The following is a 13,534-nucleotide window of genomic DNA, read 5'->3' as shown; positions in this document are numbered from 1 at the left end:
TAGAAATTTAAAGAACATGCACATGTCCCCCACGCAAATATTAATGAGCAAAATGACAAATATATAAATGTATATGTGACATTTGGGAGAGTTGTGGTTTATATGAGTCTCGTAATCGAAAATTTGTCTAATATTAAGATATTGGATACCACTTAGTCAAGATGCATGTGGTTTACATGGTTTTACATTTGTCGTCCCACGACACTTGTGCAGTCATGGTACAACATGTTTTAGTACTTCGCAACATATGTGAGAAAATTTCAACTTATTGTGTAGTATAGATACTAAGATCCATTCACTTTTGAGCTGCACTACAGTCCGGATAGACGTGAAAGAAAAGGAGGCTTGGGGTAGGGATAGAAGAACTTGACTGAGGAATGAGATTGATAGAGAGACAAAAACAAACAACGGATACGTAAACATGTTTTTTTACTATATATCTTTCAGAACAAAGAGAAATTATGCTCCGAATACTTCAAAATTGCAAATGTTGTGAAACGATAATGCATATTCTGTAGATATGCATTGTCACAAATTATGAAAAAACATCGACACTGCAAAATCAAGTTGTGGCGAACCTTGCAAATAATTTTTCAGGGTCCGCCAACGATGGCGGAGATTCACGGTGTTTACAAGCTAGTATCACCATGACATTGATATTCAGTATCAGTGATCCACGAAGTTTCATGCAAGGCAACATATATACATTAAGGTGCATGCACTGCAATTGTTGCACACAAAAGTCTCCGCATGGTTTAGCACGGTAATGAATTATTTGTCCACGTGATTTTTTGGTTGTCTTAAATTCATATGTCATATGTTTGATCAATGTATCTAAGTGATGACCCGACTTTGTTCCATTTATTACAGTACTTGGAGTCTTGGATGCCAAGTTTGTTTGGTATTCAATCTCTATTTTCTTTTTCTTTTTTAACATAAATAAATTTAGAATTTCGTAGGGAAAATATCAAGTCCAGTATTTGCTACGCATGTATATTTAAAATATTCATATATAGTCAGGTTTTTGTACTTACCTCTCTTGTATATGATATATTTGACACTTTGTTTGTTTGTTTGTTTTTTTTTTTTTAAAATGATATATTTGACACTTCTGAAGATATATTATAATTTATGCACTTAGATAATTGAGTAAGTACAGTAGAGCAGGCCTGAGATTTCGTATGCTTAAGTACTCGTGCCTCAAATATTGGGTCCTTAAATAGCGTGACTCAAAATTTTCACTAATAAATTTTTTCAAAAATAAACGGAATATCAACTCCATCATAAATCCAAATGTAAGATGTAATTTGACATTAGGAAACTTTTATTATCAAACTTCTTGTTTCGTGGAACCATTTGTTGCACAATATATCGAACGATAAAGTACATTAAACTTGCGTAAAAATCAGTGAACTAAAAGGTGAAGAAAATACAGTAGATCAAAACTTAAAGTAAACCAAACTGAGACCTGTACGAAGTACAGTGCCCTTAAAACAGATTCGTCCCCTCCTGTATGTACTTCGAGGATCGTCTTCGACGTCTGTTTCTCAGGATAAACGGAACAACCAACAGTGACTTAGCACGAATCACTACTACAGTGAACTGAAAACGTATCTTTACTTTATCACGAAAATTTAACGGAGGTCAAATGGAAAGCTAACAATATGAAATGCAAGAGAATGTTTGAAAGAGATAAGATTTTCATGTATTTGAAATGATAAAATTAACACACTATTTATAAGCCCCAAAATGAACACTAAGAGTCATGTAAGATTAATTAACTCAATTAATCTTCTCATTAACTTAAGAATATGAAGATTCAAAAGTCTTCAATTAACTCAAGAATGTGGAAAGTTAAAAGATATTTCCACAATAATAAGCCACAACTAATTCAAGAATGTGGAGATCCAAAAGACACTCTCACATTAATGAGACATCATTTTTAATAAAACTCTAAATTTGATTCAAATTTCCAACACCATTTTCAATAGAAAATTAAGGCTATGCTCAAGCACTTTCCGAGTAAATATGAAACTTTTTCGAAAATAATATTTTACATGAATATTTTATTTTCGGGCAAGATTAGTAAATTTTTTCCCCATTTTTCCAAAAAAAAACTGAAAATTTAGTTTTTGAAAAACGACTTGAAATTCTGTTTTTTCAACGCCTTTGATTTAAGCTAATCATACAATCAAATAACCATACTGACAGAAATAATTTATTTTCATTATTCAAGATTTAATATTTTCAGTCATGAAAAGTTTCAGACTTTAAATGAACTCCCAACACAGTAAGATTATAACGTTTTAAAAATAAATTCAAAGAGCCTAAAAGTTTGAGGTTGAAAATTATCGAAACTTTGGCCTGAGGCGATTGCCCTGGGAAGTCGAATGCAAAATAATCATTTCTAGTTACTTTTTTTAAATATATTTTTTAAGTTATTACTTACACTTATAACTATTTTGTAGGAAACATTTATACTTTTTTCAGTGAATTCATTAATTATAACTCGAATATGTTTAATCACTTGAAGCCTTTTTTAAACCATATTTAACTCAAATTTCCTCATTCGATTTGACAAAATTACGATCAAATTCAATTATCGTACATTTTTAGAATTTTAATATATCATGTATATGTCAGAAGGAAATTTTTTTAAAACAAATAAATTTAAATAAGGATGAGAATGACAAGAGGGCTATGTAAAAAAAAAATACAAGAACAAATATCGGACAATGAAATAAATAAGGCAATAACTTGTGTGAGACGGTTTCACGAGTCGTATTTTGTGAGACCGATCTCTTATTTGGGTCATCCATGAAAAATTATTATTTTTTATGCTAAGAGTATTATTTTTTATTGTGAATATCGTTAGGGTTGACCCGTATCACAGATAAAGATTCGTGAGACCGTTTCACAAGAAACCTACTCAATAAATAAATATTTCGTCATGAAAAAATATGAAGGTAGCAATATAGCATGAAAATAGTCTAAAAGAACCTTCACAAAAGAAGAAAAAAGTCGGAAAGCGAGTGAAATAATTGTGAACTTGGTGCACCGGCCAATGTCCTAACTCAACAAAACTTAACAAGTGATGGACTCCAATCCAGGTCAGTTAGGTCCATTTAAGACAATTACGTGCAAAACTAATCCAAGAAAATTGTGTTTGGATTAATAAATTTGAAATGACTCAGACTTGGTTTGAATTGACAAGATTAAAGTAAATTTCAAATCTATTTTATATCAAGTTAAACAATTTCTATAATAATTATAAAGGATTTCAAAACCCAATACGAATGTCATCTTAACGATTAATAATAACTGATGTGTTTTTAGTTTTCGATGAACTAACCGATCACTTATCAGCAACAAACAAATAATGAATGAATGAAAATTATAAAATTTTAGATTTCAAATTTTAATTTTAAGACTCTAGGGTTATATGGGCTCGAACCGTAGACTTTCTCGGTAGGTACACGAAGGGTGAATATAATTTTTGCAAGATGTTGTCAAAATGTTCCAGGCCTAGGTGAGTGGCATACCAGGCTTAGATGACAGTGTCGAACTCAGTGGAAAGTGTTAATGGAATGCAAGTTTGGAGCTACATGTTTAAAAGTCGGAAATGGTCACGCTTGCCACTGCGAATGCGATCCACACAAGCCTCCTAGTGCCAGTCATTTCCTTCCTTGCTAAGGGGTATTCGTGACCGAAAATTTTATGCGGAGAAATAAAATTTATGGAATGTAAATTTCATTTTCGGTTACTCAAATAATATAATTGTCATAATTAGTACTTACAGAAATTTTATTGATTTTTGGAAAGTCGTATTAGTTTAAAATGGTCATAATTTTATGTTTGGCACTTACTGAATCCGACGCGATTAATGTGGTCGGTGCTATAGACAACCCAGACCCTTCTGCGAGTGATGCTGCAATTGTGGCAGATGCGTGCGATTTGTTCAATCAACTTCAGCAAATGACTGTGCAACATTGCAACCGACAAGCGAACTCTGTGGCACATTTCCTAGCTCAGGAAGCGATTTCCCTGGACACTACTCAAATGAAAAAACCGTGCCCATCAAGAATGGCGACGGTTAATGAAAAACCGTCGCTATTGGCGACGGTTTAACTCAAACCGTCGCCACTAGCGACAAGTGTGCATAAACCGTCGCCGATCTAGATCGGCGACTTCTTTCAAAAACCGTCGCTATGTGCGACGGTGTAATTCATAACGGTCGCAAATGGCGACGATATATGCAAAAACCCGTCGCTATTATTCTTTATACATTTCGAGGTTCGCAAACATTTTCTTCAGCGATTTTCGCCTTTCTTCTCTGGTAGTAGTGAAACTCTATCAATTTTTTCTCACTTTCGGTTTTTTTACTTTTTACTAACATTTTTTCGTATTAATTTCGTATATTTGCTCGTCGGCGTGATCTTCCAACGTTACGTGGATCTGCATATTTTCGCGCATGTCAGGTTTTTAAAACGTTTACTTTACAGAAAATTTAATATTTAATTTTAATTTTTTTGTAGTATTTTATTTATGAATTTTAGCGTAATAGATTATTTATTTTGTAAATTATACGTGATTTTTTTTGCTAAATAATTAAGTTATTAAAACCGTAGCTTCATTAAAACCGTTGCTTAATAAAGCGACGGTTTTTTCAAAATCGTCGCTTAACCATCACTTAAATTAGCGACTGCCTCATATAACCGTCGCCACGTTAGCGACGGTTTGTTGAAAAAGTCCGTCGCCACTAACGTTGCTAATTTAGCGACATTCTATTTCAACAAACCGTCGCTAATATGACGACGATTATTGGGAAACCGTCGTAATAGAAGGCAAGGCGACGCGACCTCATGTTATGGACCACCAAACCGTCGCTAAAACCCTTTTTTTTTGTAGTGTTATTAGTTGCACAAAAATCAAACTATGAATACTTATATTGAACTAAAACTTGAAATTGAACAAGTTAGTTGACCGATTGAAATAACTAATTCTTACTGACTCGATTTTAATAATGAAAATAGATCTGTTCGATTGGTAGGGAAAAAATTAGTTAGTTTTGTATCGATTGCTCACCCCTACGCTGTCCTAGCAAAGCCATTTTCGGAACGATTAATTTTGAAATTCCATTGAAAAACTTTCATTTAAAAAATATTACTAAATTTTGTAACGGATTTTAAAAAACCATTACAAATTTAAAATTTAGTAAAAGATTTGTTAAACAGTGGTAGGGATGACAACTTTCTCCACGGGTTTGAGGTCCTGCGGGGAAAATTCTAAACGGAATAAGGGGATCTCCGATTTTATGGTTTAAAATCCCCGAAATAGTTCGAGACATGTATGAGATTAATATCCTAATCCTCGAACCAGCCCAAAAGTAATATCAATAAAAAAAATATTATTATTAGTATTAATAATATAATAATAATAATATTTTTTAAAATATTAATATAAAATTTACATTTTCCAACGCATATATTGTGAAAAATAATCCTCCCTGTGTTTAGTTCAAAGGCTATCAAACAAGACGATATTAACTTTATCAAACCTATAAAATAGAGTCATAGTTAAATTAAATAATAAACAAATATTAAAATAAATCAGACCGGATACAATTTCAACTCAACAAGTAATATAAATACAATATAATATGAATATGAGAAATTCGAGAAAATATTCATATCTATAAATATAATATAATATGAATATGAGAAATTTGAGAAAATATACATATCAATCATTTTTTTAAAAAAATATAATATAATATGAATATTTACAATACAAAGACATTTAAATATATTATTTTCTCTCCTCCATGTACCTCCTCACTCCCCCGGTTGTTACTCCCCGAATTCATCTCAAACCCTTGCACCACTCTTGGGATACTCAAAGCTTGGCAAACAAGTTTCTGAAATTTTCCACAGCGAGCCTCCACCGACGTGTTCCGAGCTTCTCCTTCGCGCGACCGCCCCTTTTCGGGCACCTCTCGTGGTTGTTTCGATTTCGGTAGTTAAAAACTCGATTTCTCCAGCCTTGTTTGGACAGTTTATAGGCTGCCTCGGGTGAGCGATTTTCCCCATTCGAATTAATTCGATTTTAGTGTGATATTTAGCTAGATATTGATTAATTATCGTGTTAATGTTGTAGGTTCTGGAGTTGAATCGACTTTGAGGTATATAACCTAGAAATTTTGGTTGAACTAGTAATGCGATTATTTGAGATTAAATGACATCTTGATAATGCTGGAAATTGTTATAGTGAGTTTTGGACCTGAGAAATAGTGGAATTTTTTTGTGGCGAATTTTCGGAAAATTCAGACAACTAAAATTATTATTTTGGAATTTGAGGCTTAAAGTTGAATTAGTCAACTCAAATGAGTAAGTTGAATAAATTCGGGGAAAATGATGAAAATGGAATGAAAATAACTTATTTGCCACTGGTTTGAGTAACCAGGGAGCATTTAAATTAATGGTGGTAATCTAGTTGCTTGTTTGAGATTCACAGGGATTGGCTTTCTCACGATGTTGACAAAGACATGTGATGATCTTAATGTGTGTTTATTTGATGTTTTGTTGATTTATATGCTGAGTTGCATATTCCAGCTGCTGACTGACGTGCAATAATTGTCAGCACACAAATTTTTATTTTAGTTAGACACCTTGATACCTCTTAAATATCATGTTGAGTTATCGGTTGTTGATGCCTATATATATTTCGGTTGAGATCCGTTATATGATAGTATTTTTGTGTCATGGGATCTCTGGACACCTCAATTTGGTCCGGCTTAGATAGTTGCTGGTATCGAGAGTGGAGCCATCTTTGTTAGGAAATTTTTACATCATTTGGAAAAAATCCGATGGTATGGCAACACAGTCATCAGTCCAAGTTTCTACAATGCTACGTAAAATTTCTGGACAATGAATGCCTATTGGAGTCGCACTACCATTCCATTGTTTTGCACTCAAGAAAATGATATAGAAGTTTTGATTGCTTTTGTTAACTTGTTTTTCTATCTGGACTGCAACAAGTCGTGAGGATAATACTGATGTTTATTGACTTTTAATTGTCGGGCAGGATTAAAATGACAACTGTGCCTAAGGCCGAAGACGTTCATCAAATAGTTGACCACCAGCAAGAGGCAAATCCCACAGCTGTCGGGTGGAGAGGGAAACTAGAAGAGCAATACCAAAGGATAAAGACTCATGCAGAAACGTACCCCTATGTGTGGGGTTCTTATATACTTGTATATGGAGGATTTGGTCTCTGGTTGACCTACAGGTGGAGAAGGCTCCGCAATACAGAGGACAGGGTCCGAGTTCTTCAAGAGAGACTGCGTAAACTAATGGAAGCTGAACAGCCAACCAACTCTACCGCGGCTACACAACAGCCTTCAAACTCTGCTTTATTGACCAAAAACCTCGCCCCTCCATCAGATGATAAAGCTACCAAATAGTATGGAAATGGTAAATGTTAAATATCATATTTGTTATATGCTTAGCTTTTATGGAGGCACATTCTTGAATACATCGTGATTTCTTTAATTTACAATTAACCATTTTACATAATAGCAATAGGGTGTAAACATTTGAAATAATCACCTCTCCCTTCGAGTTTCATTGTATTTCATCTAATTTCTCTAATATGTGAACATCTACTTTGTAGGAGTTATCGGCTCTTTTGACATCAAACTGAGTTGGAGTTGGTTGCGAGTTTTAAGGGTGTAACAAATCAAATTTTATCGAATGCTACTCATTTTTTTATCCATCATCCAAGAGCTCGTGTTCGATTTTTTCGAGCTTCAGGTTCGATTTTGATTTATTTAAAATTTAATTTCAAAATTGATTTGTTTCTTGCAACATTAATAACAAATTCTATTAAAATAGAGTATGATCTCAAATATTTATAAATTATTATTAATAATTAACTGGTTAGTTGTTGACAAATGAGTGAATAGTTATGTTGTACAAATAAATTTATGTATGTTTGAGTTTGGTTTGAATTGTACGGTTATGATTACGAGTATGATAGTATTAAAGTTAGTTCGATTCTTTTGTCCAACCACAACTTACTTGGGGATGCCTGCCCATTTTGGATTATGAAGTAAAATAAGTGATTGATGTTTGAAAATTTGGGATTCATTATATCGATTTTGTTGAATAAAGCATCTAAACAACCCGTACGTTATAGATCATTATTGGATTTTAAAAAGAGGACAAAAGTATATGTTTTTCTAAATTTGAATGAAATAGTTTTAAGCATGATAATTGGCACCTAAGCATGGGTCAACCTACATGTAAACAAATCAAATCGAGTTAAACATGTTAAAAGGCTTGAATTTGGCTTGAAATAAATATATTTGAGCTCAATCCGAAGCTAAAAAAATTTAAATTTTTTTTTTTTGTCTTCCATTCGAAAGATTCGAATTTATGTTTTCAAGCTATTCAAATTATTGTTTGAAACAAATATTCAAAATGTTCGAAATTTATTTATTTAATATATATTATTCATATGACATTAATAAAATATCAAGGCTAGTATAATTTGGTTTCGAGTTCGGCTCGAAAAAAATTAAAACATGCTAGAGTTCACTTCGAATTCGATAAATTCGAATAAAAATAATATATTTTTCGAACCGGCTCAAAAAGTCAGCAAAACGGCTTTGTCTTTTACACTCACATGCCAATCATATGTCGAAAACAAAGTCACGATTTTTTGTTATTTTTATTTTGTATCTAAGAAATATTTTTTGGAAAGAAAAAATTGTGGGGTGAATTCGTGAAATTAAAATTCATAATAGAAATTGGTTATTGAGAAGGTACTTTATTGCATATTATATTATGTAAAATGTCGTTTTGTAAGTATTGAATAAAATAGTTCTAAATTCATGCTTATGTGAATAAAGATTACAATAATAGACATGTCTTGATATTTATGGGTTGACTAGAGCAATGCAAATAAGCCGAAGCTGTTACAAGAGACCTCTGGGGTTAGTTTGAGTCGTACATTCAGGATTCAAGACAAGTATTCATAGTCTCTGTTTGTTTTGTTCAAGCATTGAACGCCTCTGTAATTGTGTCTTTCTAAACATCTTGGTTTTCATCTTCAATGTCAGACACGGGTACTTGGTTGTCTTTTCTGTTCTTGGGTTTTCCTACTGTTTGATTCTAGTAAGACAAGGACAGCTTTAATGTCAGCAAGGCTAACTCCAACAACTCTGCTTGCCTGCCCAATTGTTTCTGGCCTCACCTGTGAAATGGGATTCAAGCTGTGTGCGCTGAGGAAAAGGGATTAAGAATAATGGACTTCGGCAAAAATGATCTGAATTCTGCACCCTATCAGCAAAATCTGGCTAATTGGAAAATCACATACGTATCATGGAATCTGGCTTAAGCGCCAGGCCTGAAGGCTTAATTCTATAATTATCTACTTGCTGGAGTTGGCTTTGCTGACGCACGATGAAGCCCTCATGCTTAATATCTATCTCTACACATTCCTTGTCGATCCTAGATAGTAGCCCATTCCCAAATCCATGCTTGTCAAAAATTTTGTATTGCACACATGCTTTCTAATGTAGATGAACCCTTCACGGGTTGACCAGAAATAAGGAGAGTGAACTAAGGTTCAAGTTAGCCTGGTGTGACCATAGGCTTCTCATTATGTATCGTTATTCCCATGGAAAAAAGAGAATTATTGGAGTAATCATCTGGTATGGTCAGTACACATGTCAATTCCTAAGCCAGCACCTGCACAACAATCGCAAAGAAAGGCTTCAAACAAGTGATAGATTTGACAAGACACTTTTTCAGCAAAAATGAACTGCACATGTCGGTGATGCCCACAACACAAGCCTTAAAATCGACCATGCATTATTTGTAACATATGTAATAAACCATCGCATTCAAAAAGCATGTAACAAACATTAAGGCTTCTAATTCTGCCCATGAAGCGGAAGTACACGGAGATTTTCGTTTTCATTTTCTGAGGGAGAGCAGCATGTGGCCGAAGAAGAATAGTTGAACGCGAAAAGGAAATTTGTAAACACCAAACTAAAACAACTTCTGGAGGAGCCAAACGAGAAACCAATTTCGAACGCATACCACATCCAAGGATTATTTAAAAGATTCCCGACCTTCAATCACCCACAGTCGCTCAAGTGCGTATTTCCCATGAAAATTATAGCAAGGACAATGAAGATTACAACCATCAACAATAGTTCTTACTAATTAAAAGATAAATCTGAAATCCTGCTAGTCTTTAGTAGCTCTCTCTCTTCTGAAATTCAAGCCTGCTTATCCTGGTAGATTTTCCAGCGGCTCTCATCTGCCAAATCAATTTCATGGCCCACAGGTGTGAGGCTGTTGTCCACATTTGTTATAATATGTGCTTGGCGAGTCAACTTGTGTTTTGAACTTTGTTAACTTTTAATAATACTTTACAGTTTTATACAATTATGACAATTGTTTTATCTGTTTACTCATGTAAGCTGCATAGACAAAACCCTTGAAGATATCTCATGTGATCTAATGAGTTAATAGCGCAAGAAGTCTCTGGCCATCGCAAGACATGAGCTTTAGGGAAATGTGTTTCCTAGTTACACATATCATGTTACTGTTAGTACTCAAAGATACATCATATCGTTATCAAATTCATTTGCCATTTTCGATATACCAATTGTTGCAAATTCGATCAGGATATATGATCGTACTATACAATAACCATAACTTAAAATTCTTGTATACACTATCATTAATACCTAGAGGATCCCTGAACTATCGAGGGACACACAAGTATTGTATTCTATGTTCTCGTTTAGATAGTCAAATTCAAAGAGTTGAATTGACGATTGTAGTTTGATGAAGATCAAAAAGATTATTTATAAAAGAGTTTATAAGTGGATTGTATGTAATGTAAGTTGTAGAAGTTAGCTTAATTGTAAATTAAGTGAGTAGAGTGGCACCGCCTGTTTTAGTGAAGTAGTTCACAAAACTGCAGTTGCCAAAAATGGATGAGTAGAAATTTTGTCCTTTGAAATATTCCATTTTTATTATATGAACGAGATTTGTACATCGATAAATCGGCACAGCCTGATCGTCGATTGGGGTTACATGCCCGACATAATTTATTCTAGGCACAATACCCTGTTATTAGAATACACAAGAAAATAACAGACAGATCAACAAGAAGCATGGTACATAACCAGTTGTCCGGAGAAAAAAGTCCTTCAATTTTCTTTGTCACGAGGGACCTAAAACATTGTTGTGCTGGAAACTAATCATACTCCACAGCATAAGCAGGCATCAGCATCGAACAACTCTCCGGTCCAACCTCTGGCTCTAGAATTTTTCCTTAGTTATGAGTTAAAATATGTTGAATGCAATCACCAACAAATGCAACACAGTCCAAAAGGTAAAGCTCCGCTACCTGCACATCGAGTTCAGGTACAATCCTATGGTTCTAGAAATATTTGACGCGACTTTTTATCTTGAAATCTAACAATCTTAACACACAAAAAATATATTAGAATGATAGAAAATATACATATTTACCTCGACATTAAAGAAGTAAATCAGTGCTAACAGAAATCAAAGTAAACAAAATTTGCACAGCATGTAGAATCTACAAAACCTTGTCCTCAATGGAGGGGGCAATGCCGATCGAGCTCCCTTTGCTTCCACCCATCCTCCATAAGTGGGTCTCTCATGCGTGCAAGTTCTCTTTAATTAACTAATGAGTCTTCTTCGTAGTCCGTGTAAGATAACAGCACGTCTGCTCTCTTTCAGAGTGGTAGTTTGGATCTAAATGGTGCGACATTTTAAAGTATAAATATAAAAATAAATGATAAAATTGGATACCGAGATTTTAATTCAAAACCCATAAAAACTTTTATGGTTAAAACTATGGAAAAGATGAAAAAAACTCGAACACACATTCTCTTAATAGACGAAAACAAACAACTCACCAATAATATAAAAATAATTAAGAAAAGAGAGAAACTTTAGAATTAAGATTCTCAAGAATAGGATACCTGAGGTGAGTTTTCCATCGTGTTTATTAAATTTCCTTCCAACTTCATTTGTCAAGTTGTCAACAAAATTATCAGATTTTCCTCAGCACGGCATCTTCGCTTCATAATTAAATGCCACCTTCCCACTTTCCACTTAGTCAACCATTCACATTAGCTTTCCACGTTTGCTGACCAACTCCCAAACATTCACGTCTTCACACCAGTTTATCTGTAAGATAAACGAGGAAAATCAGTATCACACCTCAAAATTGCTGTAATAAAGGTGATAGTCTGATCAATAAGGAATAGGTGATAGTAAAATTCAGGCAAGCAGGTGTGCATGCTCATGAACTGCTGCCGATACATTTAAGATGTTGGAATTAAGTCTAACTGTTTAATAGGTTGAACAGCAACATATGACCAAGATTACATAATGAATTTTACACGTTAATTCCAAACTTACACCCTAAACTGATCCTGAAATTGACAGGTTCATGCTTTGGCAACCAAGATGTAGAGAAACAACATAGAACCAATGAAACTCAAACTTTAGAGATTTGGGATTCATTTTGAATAGTTAATTTTATACAATGAATCGATTATTGATCAAAAAGTAGACATTTTTTTAAATTCGAATAACATTCACATCCTCGGTCACGGTGGAACTTTTCAGGTTATTTTAAACTAAACGTAACTCTAGGTATCCTCCATTGTGGATTCGACACAATTCCACGATATATATTTGAAATAGAGATAATTATGATTTTTTTTTATCCCCCAATTATCATTAGTTTCGCTTCATGAATTACTGATTAATTTCGGAGGCATTACAAGTAAGAATAGCTTCCCCCATATATATTTTAGCACATCGGTTGCAATGGCAAGCCAAAATTATGGTTTTACTCGGGCTAAAATTTTAAACTTTAGAATTCTTTAATATTTTAAATTGATCTACCCGAATTGATATCAAATTAATCCAAAATTATACAAAATTTACATATATATTTTTTTTAAAAAAAAAATTGAGCCACCCGGGCTAAAGCTCGGGTGCCAATGAATGTGGCTCAACCAGTACTGATTGGTTGTGAGCATTAAACATCTAGCTATTTCGAGGAGATGTCTATTCTTCCTCCCATTTCGTCGAGGAATGTCAAAATACAAGAGCTTTGATGAACTACAAAAAATGATCCCAAAATCTTATTGCCATGTGAAACATAGACAAGTCAATTAAAACCTTCTCCCGAAACGAAATTCCAAGTATATATATTCTTTTTATGGATGCCGTACAATGACCTTAATTCTCACAACTAATTGCATTTGCATTTGATCATATCATATATACATTGCAGGCTGTCAAAATTTAATTTCAACATCTGCATGTAAATTAAATCCTAGTGAATCAATTATAATTTGTACATGAAATCGATCAAAATGATAATATAATTTACAAGAATCAGATGGGATGCAGTTGGGAACACAGAACCAGACGTTTAGAACACACGACGCAGAAAAATTTCTTCT

General features: G+C 33.7%; 2 protein-coding genes across 3 annotated transcripts in view; both read left to right on the top strand.

The window, feature by feature from the left end:
• The first annotated feature begins 5,785 nt into the window (after positions 1-5,785).
• LOC140985058 (uncharacterized) lies at positions 5,786-7,657 on the top strand. Its single transcript, XM_073452803.1, has 2 exons — positions 5,786-6,071; positions 7,084-7,657. Exon 2 carries the CDS (start codon positions 7,091-7,093, stop codon positions 7,460-7,462), a length of 372 nt encoding a protein of 123 aa, XP_073308904.1. The 5' UTR covers positions 5,786-6,071; positions 7,084-7,090; the 3' UTR covers positions 7,463-7,657.
• Positions 5,934-13,534, top strand: part of LOC140985014 (tRNA-specific adenosine deaminase TAD2-like) — a 58,489-nt gene continuing 50,888 nt past the window's right edge. Inside the window, exon 1 of one of the 2 annotated variants that reach the window (XM_073452761.1) lies at positions 5,934-6,071. The gene's annotated coding sequence lies outside the window, so the exon portion shown is untranslated. The remainder of the gene's footprint in view (positions 6,072-13,534) is intronic. The other variant, XM_073452752.1, reaches the window with a different exon arrangement.

Source organism: Primulina huaijiensis, chromosome 1, assembly GCF_012295235.1.
Source record: "Primulina huaijiensis isolate GDHJ02 chromosome 1, ASM1229523v2, whole genome shotgun sequence".
Taxonomy (NCBI): Eukaryota; Viridiplantae; Streptophyta; class Magnoliopsida; order Lamiales; family Gesneriaceae; genus Primulina; species Primulina huaijiensis.
The sequence above is the reverse complement of the archived record's forward strand: the minus strand, read 5'-3'. Positions and strand labels throughout refer to the sequence as shown.

Coding starts and splice junctions, on each gene's coding strand:
- LOC140985058 (XM_073452803.1), top strand. CDS start 7,091: ATGACAACTGTGCCTAAGGCCGAAGACGTTCATCAAATAGTTGACCAC.